The sequence below is a fragment of the Ursus maritimus genome, unplaced genomic scaffold, assembly GCF_017311325.1.
Source record: "Ursus maritimus isolate PB19 unplaced genomic scaffold, ASM1731132v1 scaffold_4, whole genome shotgun sequence".
NCBI lineage: Eukaryota > Metazoa > Chordata > Mammalia > Carnivora > Ursidae > Ursus > Ursus maritimus.
Window position 1 is genome coordinate 56,650,061 of NW_024426552.1, and position 15,256 is coordinate 56,665,316.

A 15,256-nucleotide genomic window follows, 5' to 3' on the forward strand; every position below is an offset into this window, starting at 1 on the left:
AATGGCCATTTATTATTTTTTTCATTTATAATTAACGTAGGGAAAACATGCCGAGACAAATGAGACAAAGTGAAGGATATGAAAAGTAAAATAGTTACACACATGTGGTGGTCCTTGTCTGTACGTAATTTTCACCCAATCTAAATATCCTGTCGTGCAAAAATAATAATTATGTATACATGGCAACAATGTAGTTTTTTAAAACAACTTTAGTGAAATTCCACGAGTGTGCATTTTATGCATGTTTTAGAGATCTCATTATTTGCAACTGCACCACTTCGGTGGAAACTTTCCTTCTAATTAGAACTGCTATGATAGTTTAGTCAGACTTAAGGGATAGGTAAGTCATTTGATACTTTTGAGTTAGCATCGTGTTTTGACTGAAGCTTCTGAATTACTGGACTTTTTGTGTAATTTGTTTCTTAAAATTTAGTTTTATTTATATATTATCATTGGATTTAATCTGGCAGAGCATTTGAAATTTATGCAGGACTCAGATCAATTCATGTTGAAGGATTGATCCCAGTCTTGGAAAATATATAGCATCCCTGGCCCCACCCACCAAGTGCGACCCAGCCCTATTCATAAGTAGAAATGCCCTTACAAATTTTCAGAACATCCCCTAGAGGGTGATACCACCTTCACCTAGAACCACCAATTTGGTATTGTACCCCCTTCAATACCATGTTAAAAAGCAGTCATGTCTGTTAATGGTTAGTATCAGAAACATTATGTTCCTTTCTACACTATAGAGGTCTAAAGGAGAAAAGTTTAATTGGCACAAGAGAAGTCAAGGGGAAGGAATAACCTCATAAATACAATGGTGTTACAGTCTACCCTGGGAGTTTGTGGGGAAATGCAGTTTCAGACATGTAGTTGTACTTTAGAATACGTTTTGTTGAAATGCATCTAGTTTTTAACTTCAAAAAGCTTTGTAAATATGGAATGCTTAATAAATGTCCCAGATATTCTTGAGTAGCATAAGGTAATTAAAGGCACAGGTTCTGGATATAGATGTCCTGAGTTTAAATTCTAGTTTCTTCCCTTTCTAGCGCTATAATTTGGGGCCAGTTATTTAGCCTCTCTGTTTTATCATTTGTAAAATGGGGATAATAATACTACCTACCTTAAAGGGATGTTGCAAAAAGTAGATAAGAAAATTTATGTTAAGTGCTTTGAACAGTACCTGGCACTGGGAATCATTCAGTAGATAGTAGATATATGTTAGAATTTGAGGTTTGACTAAACACAAGCCACCTTTTTACATGGTTAGGCAAGACAATAGTTTGACGGATTTTTGCAGCTAATACAACGTATGAAAAAAATGTATATATAAACCTGGTACTCAATTATCTTCTTTTTCCTTGTATAAGGTGTGTTTTATAGGCAGAAGCAATGTTGGAAAGTCCTCTCTAATAAAAGCCTTATTTTCACTGGCCCCAGAGGTTGAAGTCAGAGTCTCCAAGAAACCGGTATGTTGAAGGAAAGAGTTGGGGAGTTGGGATATAAAAGAAACAGTATACTGAAATGTAAAATATGTCTGAACTATCTCTGAATTGACTAAAGTGACTAATTAATGTTGAGAGGTGTAAGAAATCATACTTGCTAAGTTCTTAGAACAGTGATTTCTTTCAAACGAATAGTAAAGTAGGACATTTTACTGTTGCCTGTATATATCCCTGAAGAAGAAGGAAGTATGTCTGGATTTATTTTAGGTGTCTTGCCAGTTTCTTGAGGAAATCTTTTGTCCAAATCTTTTCCAAAGGGTTGCCAAATAAAGTGTTCTATTGCCATTCTATATTTGCTTCTTTAAGAATGATCATCTAGTCCTACCCTGATTTTAGAAGAAACTGCTTTGAAGTGGTTTTTCCCTCCTATAATCTTGTATACATTGCTAACTCCTTTCTCCCTCCCTTCTGCTACTACCCCTTCTCTCTCTATATATATATGTATAGATATAGATATATACACATACATATATGTATATATATATTAGGCAGACCCCAGTTTACCCAGGGCCACATTATGTGATTATCCCAGCCAGTCTACTGCAGTAGCTTTCTGTCATTTTTTAAATTTCCTCTACTCTTTCTCAATGATGCAAACTACCAATCTCTAAGATATGGTGTCCTTAAAACTCACCCCCAGTTCCCCTCACCTTATTATCTATCCTTGGCAAAACATTCCCACCAACCTACGGCTCACTGCCCTCCTTTCTTTGCATTGGAACCCCTCCATGAAGCTTCACTAGTCTTCTGTTGCTCCTCATTTCTTCATATAGTTGATTCCCTGGCTCCATCGCTGATGCTGATGATTGTAATTCATTAAATCTCCTATCTTTAGGCCTACTTTGTCTCACCAAACAACACAGCTAAACTCCGATTTCTAGGTAGGGTGGGTTCCCTTCCTGCTGTGAGAGGACAGTGGAAGAGATGTATTCTTAACATTCCTGATCTGTCATTTTCCTATGGATAGACATATCAACTGATTGGGAACCTAAGCACTGTTTTATAAAATCTTCCCTCCGAAAATATTTGTTCTAAGTTCCAAACAATTGACTTTTTAAGTTGTTTATCTTAATCTTTTGTTTTCTGATTAATAGTGTCATTGGACACAAAACCATGACTTTTTATCATCTTTACATCATTTCAGTTTAACGCATATTTTATAGTGTTATACGTGCTTTTAAAAAATGGTTTAATGAAAGCACTAAAACCATCTAATGAAACATGCAAAACTTGATTCTAGGGAAGCAGTAGTCTAGGTGTAATAGACTGTCAGGTTTTGCATCTAGGTTTTATGAAAACCTTTATGACTGACAGTATTTTTAGTTTAATCAGTCTGTGCCATATATTATTTCTCTCTGAAGTGGAGATATATTATTTATCAGAGAATATTGACTAATGCAGTGACACCATTATAGGGTAACTTTTCACTTAGAAAGAGCTAATGAAAAGATTCTGACGTATTTTGGGTACATATTCCTAATCAAAAGTTCTTAAGTCATATAGATGCTCTTAAAAATGAATTGGAGGGAAGAAGTAGTATCATCTAAGCTTATCTCTAGCCACTTCCTTTCTATAATCTTTTCCTGTATCATCATCAGCACAGCTAGGATTATATTCAGAACATTTAGGCTTTTAATAAATATTTGCTGATTGAATAGAAAATATTTTGAGTCATTAAATATATAAAGGATGTATTTTAAGAAAGCTTTTATTTTTCCATTTATTTTATCAGGGGCACACAAAGAAAATGAATTTTTTCAAAGTTGGAAAATATTTTACAGTGGTGGACATGCCAGGTTATGGCTATAGAGCTCCTGAAGATTTTGTTGACATGGTAGAGACCTATCTGAAAGAACGAAGGAAGTAAGGAAAATATTTTCTTATAAATTTAATCCAAAAGCGTGTTTACATTAATGGAACATTCTCCACATTATGACTCCATATTATCAAGTGACTTCTTTTAGAAAGTCCATTTTCTTCTCATAATATTCTACAATCAATATTTAGGGCCAAGGTACGTACACCTTGCTTACTTTTTACCTGTAGGTTAGCTTAATAATAAATTCAAGAGTTTTTCTAGATTGAGACTATAAATGTATTTCAGCAGAGTTCATTAATTTTCTTATGTCAAATTGTGGGTGGCTAATTTTGAAAATAAAAATTATCAGTTAATGTGGTATTTACTAATTTTAAATAAACCTCAGTACATTTTAAAAATACTTCTCATATTACATCCTCTGTGAATGTTATTTTTGTTGTCTCCATAGGTAGTCAAATGGCAGTTCTATGTTATAAGCATTGCACAACATATAGAAAACAAACTTTTGAAGTATAAAAAAGTATCTACAAGTATCTTGCTTGTTGTAGCTTTACACAGAAACTAAGATGAAATATTTACACACAAAAAAATACAAAGCATAATGTCTCTGGTTTCTCTTATCTGCTGCTCTCAAAATAATATTTGAAAATTTAGACATTTTTGTGATAACTTATAGTTAATTGGGTTCATGTCTCTTTCTCCCACCTCGAGTTCAAGCTTTTTTTTTTTTAAGATTTTATTTATATTTGTCAGAGAGAGAGAGCACAAGCATGGGGAACTGTAGGCAGAGCAGGCAGAGGGAGAAGCAGGCTCCCCACCAAGCAAGAAGCCCTATGCGGAACTTGATCCCAGGACCCTCAGATCATGACCTGAGCCAAAAGCAGATGTTTAACTGACAGAGCCACCCAGGCATCCCTAGAGTTCAAGCTCTTAAAGGAAGGGGTTCACTCATCTTTGTGTCCAGCCCCAGGCAGAGGATCTTAGGTCCAATATTTGCTATTGAAATAAATTAACATTTAGTAAATTTAGTTATTGAAAGTAATAGCATTGAGATTTATTGGATTGTAGGATGAACTTCTAGTGAACTGAGAATTCCTTTTGCCTAAAAAATTTTTAAAATTTTGGAGTGAAAATTATTCAAAAGAAAATTTCTCAGGATAGTAAGGTTCAGGGGGAGAAATGAATGAGTATATTTGATATTGTCATTAATTTTTGTTTCTGCATTCTTATAGTTTGATGAGAACATTTTTGTTAGTGGATAGTGTTGTTGGAATTCAAAAAACTGACAGTATTGCGATAGGAATGTGTGAAGAATTTGCATTACCTTATGTGGTAAGTATTTTTTTTGAATCATGGTTGCTGTTGGAAATATCAGTTTGTGTGTATGCATGTGCACATGCTTGTGTATGTGTGTGTCTTTAGTGAGAGAGCAGGTCTTGGCTCTGCAAGAGTAGTTTTCAAATAATTTTTTGGATTATCAGCCATTAGTAGATAAGTTCTGTGGTACTTTTATTCTCTTTTCTTTCTCTCAACTTTAAGTTTTCAAAATTATAGTCAAAGTAAAGTATTTTTAAGCTGTTCATTTAGTGTTCCTAAGTGCTTTTCCCTTTCATGTTTTTAATGGTAATATGAATATTTGTCTAAAACATGTTAGTGGCTCTTTAACAGCACTTGGCATATAGTACTTATCAAAGTGCAAATGAAACTGTAACTGAAAAATTTGCTAAAGTAATTTGTAGTTTAAGAACCATTGCAAGAAAATAGCAGGCTCCAGCACACACAGGTAGGATTTTTACGTTCTTTAAGGAAACAATATTTCTTCCAGGAATATCTTACCAGTATTTTTTTCTTTTGTTTGTCCTAAGAATACAAATTAGTAGGTTGGTATCCACGTTTACTTTGCTTCATGAGTTTTCCAGAAAAGAATCCATTGACTATAATTTGGTTGCAAAAAAAGGAAACCGCTAAAATGTAACAGTGAAGTTTAATGCAAATCAAACCATATTACTAGTCAGCAACGTTTTTGTGTTCTAGGGGTTATGGAATTTTGGGGGTTTGCAAAAGCCCTATGAAGCATAAACTATAACTACAGTTAGTATGAGGAGCCAAAGGTTTGATTAAAGTCCACATAGTAGAAAATACCCAGTAGTGCCAAACTGGTTTTAAATATAGTATTCCTGATTTGGTATCATAGGTACCAGTTAGTAAAATTGTATATTTTTCTCAGTTTCTACTTTAAGGAAATATTACTTTCTTCCATGGAAAGAGGTTGTGATAGAGGAATTATGTCTCCTTTTAAATATCAGCATATTTGCTCTTATGAGGAAAGACTCCCAGTTGGAGGGACTCACAAGTCATTAGAAAACGCACACTTGGGGCGCCTGGGTGGCACAGCGGTTAAGCGCCTGCCTTCAGCTCAGGGCGTGATCCCGGTGTTATGGGATCGAGCCCCACATCAGGCTCCTCCGCTATGAGCCTGCTTCTTCCTCTCCCGCTCCCCCTGCTTGTGTTCCCTCTCTCACTGGCTGTCTCTATCTCTGTCAAATAAATAAATAAAATCTTTAAAAAAAAAAAAAAAAAGAAAAGAAAACGCACACTTTCTGCTTCTCAGTCCTTTTACCATTAATACTTTTTATAACTGAAAAGCATAAATGATTAGTCAGGAAATTTAATTTTATAGAAATTCCCCAGGAAAATTGATAGATCAGAGTTTTAGTTTTTAATTGATTTTGTAATCATTCCTATAATTGTAGTGGATATAAGCTACAAATAGCGTGATTTCTAGTTTTTCCTTTGTATTATTACATATAAGGCAGAACCATTTTGTAGGTCAAAAATGATTATAAGTTGGCAATTTTATATGGATCAACCTAATAATACTGTGTGTCTTAGTTAACAAGATATATAGTGATCATATGAAATTTGTCTTAATGTCAATTGCAAATGTGGCTCAAGGGTCCTTTTCACGGGTCTTGAATTCAAGATATTTTGGCCTTTTTTAGTTAAAGCACCATTAAACAGCAGGCACATAGTATATGCTTTATACATTGCATATATTAACTTATTTAATCTTCATGGTAACTCCTTCTGGGATGTTGCTTTTATTTTACAGATGAAAAAATAAATATAGAGAGATTAAGAAACTTACAAGGGTCATCTAGTTGTTATTAAACGTGTTGCTAGGGGCACCTGGGTGGTGTAGTTGGTTAAGTGTCCAACTCTTGGTTTCAGCTCAGGTCATGATCTTGGGATTGTGGGATTGAGCCCTCCATGGGGCTCCATGCTCAGCCAGAGTCTGCTAACATTTCTCTCTCCCTCTCCTTTCCCCTTACCCCCCACCGCCACACACTCATTCTCTCTCTAAAATAAATAAATAAATCTTTAAAAAAAATTTGTAGCTAAAATGTATGAAACTGTATATTAAAAATAATTTATATCTAATTCTTATTTTCTTACAGATGGTATTAACAAAAATTGACAAATCTTCCAGGGGACATCTTTTAAAACAAGTACTTCAGATCCAGAAATTTGTTGACAGTGAAACACAAGGATGTTTTCCTCAGTTGTTTCCTGTAAGGTAAGAGTTGAATTGTTTTGTAACTTTAGGTACTAACATCCTTTAGTATTATATAGTGTTTCTTAAATTGAGGTATCACTTAAAATAAGAGGAGTTTGGAAGACTGTGTACTTAACCGTGATTTATTGGTACAACCCATCAGCACTTTTATTTTTTTTCTTCCTCCTGTTTTGTCTTTCTTCTGCAGGCTCTTGCTGGATCTTCCCTGTAGGTATCTTTATTCTCTTTCTGCCTCAGCCTAGCTCAATTGTAGATCACAGCAGAAGTGAAAACTTTTTACTTTTAAAATCAGCTAAATAACGGCAGCAATAAAGATACTACCATGCTTTTCTCAATTTCAAAGAAAAACAAATTATCTTTATGGTAGAAAGCTCATTCAGGCTGTGAGGGATAAAAATTGTTCTTTAAAAGGACCATATGTAAATAAATGCTTCATATAAGTTAGAATTAAGCATTGGTAGGAGACAGAATGGTTATTTTTAGAGCTGGCAATTTTGAGATATTTGATAGAGTTCAGTGATGAAACACGAGTCTGTACTTTCAGTGTATACCGTGGGTATAGTAAGTACCTCGTACTAGAGCAGAGATATAGTACCGCCGTACCCGTATGATTTTCTTACTCTGACTTCTTTGTGGAAGGCACTATGGTATTTGCTGTGAGAAATAATTAAACCAAGTAACACTTAGTTGTGTATGAAACTGTCCCCTAATCATTCAGGGTCCTACCAATGCAGATCACATTTAAATTGTTTGTAATTATGAACATGCCTGTCAGAATCCTTCATTCAGTCATTCCTACATAGTGTTCTTCTCCCTTGACTTTCATTCCAGTATTTATCCTGTTCATTTGTCTGTGTCCCATCTGTATAATGGAGACTCCTAGGGGCAGGAATGAAATCCTACTTCTTAGAGCCCTGAGCAATGTCATAGAAGAATAGCTGTTTCTTTTAACTGTTTAATAAGAAGGAAGTGAGACCTTCACTAAAAATGCAGCACAAACATAAGATGGACAGACTGTGGCTTAACAGCAGAATTTATTGGGAAAAAATTAAGTTTTAGTTGACTATAAGCTGAATTTTAATTAACAATTTAATGGGGCTGGGGAAAAACTGACAATGTTTTCTTGACCTACATTAATAGAATTATAGTGTTCCAAGTAAGGGAATGATCTAGCAGTAGTTCCACACAGCTTTGAGCTATATGCCATCAGACTAGTCGGGTTAGATTGTGGCTCCACATTAAGAACAAGAGGTATCTGAAAACAGATGGTCTTGGGGAAGGTTACATCATTCATAACACTTACCTGGTCCTCACAGTAAACATCCTTATTTCCAGTTACGGTTACAGGTCAAGGCAATGAAGTGAGTTGCAGCAAGGTATTTGTTTAAATAGAAAGAGCATGGGCTTTGGGGTCAGACAGCCTTGATTTTACCTGGTTCCTCTACTTCTTGGCTATGATTTAAAGCAACTTATTTCATTTTCGGAATCTGCTTTCTCACTAGAAAAAATATAATTGTTAGAAGGATCAAATAAAATGTATCATGACTGATGTACACATAGCCACATAATAAATGTTAGCTTCCTTTCTTGCCAAGTCAGTAAGTAGCAGGGTTAGGCCAACAACCCAGATTATCAGATTCTCAGTAGTTTTTAGAGATATTCCCTTCTTTAGATATGTCAGCATTCTCTGCTGTATGACCCTAGTATCACTGCTGCCACTGTACTCGCCATAAGTGACCAAGGCACTGCAGAAGCCATACGAGTCTAGGACTTGAGATGCAGGAGCCCGGTGACTTTCAAGAACTTTAACCTGCACTGTATGTAGTGACCACATATGGGAATTTGGCAGATTGTACTCTGTAGCTCTCAAAACCCAATTCAGAAAGTAGAGTTATATACATTCCTTGGTTTTATGTGCGTGACCAAGTCCTAGTCCATCCCTCCAGAAAGAAGTTTGGCCTGTTCACAAAATAATTATCATAAAATAAGTCAGGTTTTATTTCCTTCTTATGTGATCCTTGTAGGAGAAGGGTGGAAGTATAGTCCAGCAAGCTTTGGCCTTTAAGGCTATAGGCAAAAGTTAAATGCTGAATTTCATATCGGAACTCTGCCCCAGCTGAGTAAAGATTTATAAATGGTGAAAAGCCCCTAAAGATTTATGCTGGGATCAGTCTGTTTTTATAACTGTAATGGGAGATATATGTAAGTAGGTACAGTATAATTGCTTTCTATGTACTGGAATTCCAAGCAAAGACAATGGACTCTAATGACAAAATCACATTAGTTGACAGAAATGTTGCAAATGAGTTCAAGATGCCACCATTAGTGTGTGGACAGTCCAACTTGTATTTCTCCTTTAAACTATATAACTTCACTTATAACCCAGAAATTGTTATGGACTGTTCTCAAGCAGCTTTGGTCAAAAAGTCTAAAATGCTGTATTTTATCAAGAAGGGAATTAGGAGTACAGCAGAAAATATTTTACCTGTTTTATATATGGGTATATACGATTCTTGTATCCATAAAAATCATAGTGTATTCATAAAAGTCCATGTATCCTGAGAGACTTTCAGCTGACATGGATGGATGCATATGGATGGATATAGTAAGATGAGTAGACAATAATAGACACAATAATGGTGATGATGATTTTTTAAAATGATGATAAAAGGTCTAAATTATCAAAGTTGTTGAATCTTTGTCACAAAAAGAACAAACTAAAGAAATCAAAACTTTTAGTCTGGGAAATAAAAAGCAAAATAGAAAAATATTCCAATAGCATTTTTCACAGAAATAGAACTATCTTAAAATTTGTATGGAACCATAAAAGACCACAAGTAGCCAAAGCAATCTTGAGAAAGAACAAAGCTGAAGGTATCATGTTCCCTGATTTCAAACTATATTATAAAGTTACAGTAATCAAAAAGGTATGGTACTGGCATAAAAAAAGACACAGATCAATGGAGCAGAATAGAGAGCCCAGAAATAATCCCACACATATATGGTCACTATAACAAAGAAGCCAAGAATATACAACGGGAAGAGGGCAGTGTCTTCAATATATGGTGTTGGCAAAACAGGAAAGCTACATACAAAAGAATGAAATTTAGATTACTGTCTTACATTATACATAAAAATTAACTCAAAATGGATTAAAGACTTGAATGTAAGACCTGAAGCCATAAAACTCCTTGAAGAAAACAGAGGCCCTTAACATCAGACTTGGCAATGATTTTTTGGATTCAACACCAAAAGCAAGGGCAACAATAGCAAAAATAAACACGAGAGACTGCATTGAACTGTTAAAAAGCTTCTGCACAGCAAAGGAAACACCCGCAAAATGAAAAGTCAACCTCCCGAATGAAAGAAAGTATTTGGCAAATCATGTATCTGATAAGGGATATTAACCTTTATCTGAAATACATAACTCCTACAACTCAATAGCAAAAAAAAAAAAAAAAAAAAAAATCTGGTTAAAAATTGGGCAGAGTATCTGAATAGACATTTTTCCAAAGAATGCACACACATGGCCAGCAGGAAAAGATGAAAACATAAAAAGATGCTTAGCATCACTAACCATCAAGGAAAGGCACATCAGAACCACCACAATGAGATACCACGTCACACTTATTGGAATGGCTATTATCAAAAAGGCAAAAAAAAAAAAAAAAAGGCAAGAAGTAACAAGCATTGGTGAGAATGTGGAGAAAAGGGAACCCTTTTGCACTGTTGGGAATGAAATTAGTGAAGACTCTGGAAAACAGTATGAGGTTCTTCAAAAAATTAAAAATAGAACTACCGTATGATCCGAAAATACTACTTATGATCCAAAAATTTATCTGAAGAAAACAAAAACACTAATTCGAAAAGATAATCTACACCCCCACATTCACTGCAGCATTATTTACAATAGCCAAGATATGGAAACAGCCTATTGATAGATGAATGGACAAAGAAAGTGTGGTGTATATATATATACAATGGAATACAATTCAGCCATAAGAAAGAATGACATCTTGCCATTTGTGACAACATGGGTGGATTTTAAGGGGATTATACTAGGTGAAATAAGTTGGGCAGAGAAATACAAATATTATACAATCGAACATATATGGAACTTGAGGAACAACAAAAAAGCAAAATCCTAGATACAGAGATTGGTGGTTGCTAGAGGTGGAGATTGGGGGATAGGAAATATGGGTAAAGGGGATCAAAAGGTACAAACTTCCAGTCATAAAATAATCAAGTCATTGAGCTGTAGTATACAGCATGGTGACGATTATACTGTATTGCATATTTGAAAGCTGCTGAGAGCAGATCTTAAAAGTCCTCATCACAAGAAAAGGAAAAATTATAATTATGCCTGTTGACAGATAATAACTAGACTTTACTGTAATCATTTCACAATATATACAAGTATCTAATTATGTTGTACAACTGAAGCTAATGTTACATGTCAATTATACCTCAATTTAGTCTGGTTAATAAAAGGCAGAGTAGTAGATAGGGTGAAATTTTTAGGATCCTGAAGGAAATTGATCAGAAAATGTGGATCATCAGATTTAGAATACAAGAGGCTGGTGGAAGAGAGGAAAGGTAGAAAAATTAAGACAATCTGTTTCATACATGGAACTCAAGAGTTTTTAAGCAGTTTTTCAGTTAGATGAATTCAGATATGTTACTACATCTGAAGTAAAGAAGAAAATTTTTCTTTTCTTTTCACAGTTCTGTGACCTATTCTGGAATCCATCTGTTGAGATGCTTTATAGCAAATATAACAGGAAATCTTAAGACTGATGGCCTCTAGTTTAGCTGAAGATTCAAAATTCTTTTTGCCAACTGGAGTTGAACACCTAGAATTTCGACATTGTTTTAAATGTTGTGTATCTATAATATGCAGAAGGATCATTTCATCTTTAAAACTTCCATCTTCCCAAAGCAAGAAAGAATTTGTGCTGGGGGGAAAAAGTTTAAAAATAATTAAATTATGCAGTTCATTAGAACAGATACTGTTCCTATTTTAACAGTGTTTCTGTTTTATCAAACTGACAAGAGCATACAGAAATCCATAATATGAAAACCTATTTACTACTATGTAGAGAAGGGTTTGCTCTGTTTTTATTGAGCTTTTGTGTTTTAAAGACAAGGTCTGTTATGTATATTAAAGTATTAAAATGGACTAGGTAAAAAAAGGGGCTACCTTTCTGTTAAGCATTTATAGGTAGATGGAAGATAAATGCTTCTCTTTATGCCTATAATTTATCTTTTTTTCTGAGTCCTTATTTGAACATAAAAAAAAAAAATTCTTGGTAAAATTTCAGTCAGTCCATGCTGTCATTTCAGACTGGGATCATTCACCTTCAGGTGAACACAGGATTCAGAATCAGGAGACCAGAATTTAAGTTCCAGTTCTAATATTTATTATATTGGGCCTTGGGCAAATTACTTGATTTCTCTGCCCTTCATTTATAACTCACAAAGCTAGAGAGATTAAAATGGTATTGTATGTGTAAAGGATATCTGTATACTCTATATATTTGTAAAGCGAAACCAACCAAGAATATAGCAAAATTCAGATATATCACAGAAAACCTCTTGTCATAGAGGAGGTAACATTTCTCTAGTGAAAGGCCAAAACCAAGAACTAGTTTTAAGTGAGAACACTGATACATACAAAAGGCAGGAGAAAAAAGTTGATGGGCCAGTTTAGAATTGTACAGTAAGATTCAGAATAGAAAGATAAAGCCTTACTTTGAACTAAAGTTAACAAAAAGGACTTTTATGAAGATGCTACTGACCTATTCATGTAGGTGGCTTAGCTTCTCAAAGGAGGCTGACTACAAAAGATTATAGCAATAGGCCTGGATAAAAACGTAAGGCTATAAAACAAGTTTGTGGCTTTTTTAGGGAATTTGATTATGAATATGTTTTTAGTTTTATAGTTGATAGCCCTGGTCTATTCTAACCAGCAGTGTTTTAAGCTAAAAGAAACAAAAAACTTTATGTAGGCATTCACAGAGTAAATTACATGGTGATAATAGAATAATCTTAAAGTCATAATTTTGCCTGCCAGTGTTACTTTACTGCGTGTCTTAGCTTTGGTTCTCCTAAAGCAGAGCCCAAGACAGAAGTTTGCATGCAGTTGTTTATTTGGGAAGTGATCCCAGGGGACAAGAGTGATAGAGAAAGAAAACAGGAAAGGAAAGTCAATCAAGGATGCAGGAGTTGGACATCACATAGGTACTAGTCTTGATCTTGAGGGACCTTCTGGGGAGCCTGAGGAAATGTGCCTCTGAGTTGTCTTTGATGTGGGGAGAAGGTTGCTCCATACGTCTTCCAACTTGTGCATGCCTAAGTGCCAAGCAATTCCTGCAACTTGTCAGAAGGCAACAGGACACAAAGTGCAGTTGTCCACTCCTACTGGAAAGGATGCCACAGGGCTGAAGTAAGGCAACAAGGATTTGGCATGGGAAGTCTCACCACAGTGCTCTTAGGAATAACCTGAGTGTTTCCTGGGTGTTTTAATGCTACAGAGCAGTAAAATTGGTATTCAGTATGATGACACTAACAGTAGGGTTTTTTTTCTCTTTTTTGGAGGGGGGGAGGAGCAGAGAGAGAGGGGAAAAAAAGAGAACCTTAAGCAGGTTCCACACCCAGTGCAGAGCCCACAGTGGGGCTTAATCTCATGACCCTGAGATAATGACCTGAGCTGAAATCAAGAGTTGGATGCTTAACCAACTGAGCCACCTGGGCACCCCCACTAACATTAGTTTCTAATCTAATTTACTAGTAAGTTATGGTTTGTATATTTTAGATTTTATTTTTAAAAATTTAAGACATTAGAATTTTAAGTTGTAGATTAACTGATCTAGAATACTACATTCCTTATAAATATATATAAATTATCATTTCATGGACACATGTGAAGCTTTTTTACTATTTCCCCCAGAATTCTAAGGAGCAAGAGAGGGAAGGAAGAGATGAAGATACTTACTCCAAAGGAACATTAATGAAGGACAAAAAAGTGATAGGCCTGTAGTCCAATCCAGGCTTTATAGTTTTACCTCCTTAGACAACTCACTGAACACTCTGGTTTTTCCACTGAGGGAAAATCTCTTTCAACGGTATAAGTTTGATTCTTGAACAATAATGCCACTTCAGATTAAGCAATCTAAGTCCAGGGAAACTGTGGATTCATAAGCAAATAAAAACAGAAGCAAGACTGGACCTTAAATCTTAGAATCGTAGAAGCTGATGGCTATTTCTAGACTTGTCATGAATGAGATCTCCATAGTATTATTCATGTTTTAAGGCACTAAGTAGTTACCACTACCACTTGGTAGGAAGCCAGGAAAAATATAAACAATGAAAAGTGACTAGAAATTTATTAAGAACTTTGAAGTAAATCAGGATGTTTAGCAAGGCTTTAGGAAAGAAGGAAGCTAAAGCAGTGTTTAACTCTGCTTTGCAGGCTACTTGCATCAGAATCACCTAAGCTCCTTGTTAAAAATGCAGGCTTCTGGGCACCTGGGTAGCTCTGTCAGTTGGGCATCTGACTCTTGATCTCAGCTTGGGTTTTGATCTCAGGGTCATGAGGTCATGCAAGCTTCTGTCCCCATCACCTGGCTGTGTTTATCAGTCTCTTCAGAAGGGAATCTGCATTTTTAAACAACCCACCAAGTGATTCTCAAAACAGCCTAGTGTATGAGAAGCACCAGTATAGATAATGTGAGAAAATGTGCAGAAAGAACAAGGCCAGATAAAGAATGGAAGGGAAATAGAGTAAGGATGGCCGAGGAAAAGAAGGGTGCGGTATATACTGGGGTGCTATTTTATTTTTCTGTAAATCTACATATAACATAAAACTTAAGGCTATAACCTTCTTAACAAATAGCAGCTTACTGACCTAATTCTAGTAAACTAGAATATTTGAAAATATGTAAGATTTACCCTCTCTGACCAATGGTACAAGCAATATAAAAATATCAGATGACAGCATCAGCATTAAATTACAGATTTATGTTTGGCCTCACTCCTGGGTCTATTTTGTGTCAACTAAGCTTTATTTTTTCATTTAACTTTTTAATCTACTTCTACTTTGTTATCCTGTTTGTATTTCATGTATAACCACATGTCACCTTATACCCTTTTTGGAAAAAAGGTTTATTTGGAATCACTCACTAGCACCCAAATAAGTAAACCAGAAAAAAACCCAAAAACTTTTGGAGAACTCCAAAAGCATTTTAATATGCCCTCCTGTGAGATAAGGTGAACAAATGAAGTGAAATAATGGTAGTGACCAATCCCTGAGAATACAGTTAGTGGCAAAATTTTTTAGACCCTTGTGGTGAT

General features: G+C 35.2%; 1 protein-coding gene across 9 annotated transcripts in view; it reads left to right on the forward strand.

Moving 5' to 3' along the window:
• The window catches only part of GTPBP8 (GTP binding protein 8 (putative)), a 183,486-nt gene that overhangs the window by 1,759 nt on the left and 166,471 nt on the right, over positions 1-15,256 (forward strand). For 8 of the 9 annotated variants that reach the window (XR_005832184.1, XR_005832185.1, XR_005832186.1 and 5 more), the window contains exons 2-5: positions 1,374-1,472; positions 3,241-3,371; positions 4,560-4,659; positions 6,786-6,904. Coding sequence is in view for 5 of the 9 variants with exons in the window: in XM_040621241.1 (XP_040477175.1) it covers positions 1,374-1,472; positions 3,241-3,371; positions 4,560-4,659; positions 6,786-6,904 (449 nt within the window). In the remaining 4 variants the exon portion in view is untranslated. Of the gene's footprint in view, positions 1-1,373; positions 1,473-3,240; positions 3,372-4,559; positions 4,660-6,785; positions 6,905-11,629; positions 14,937-15,256 lie in introns of those variants that run through there. The other variant, XM_040621244.1, reaches the window with a different exon arrangement.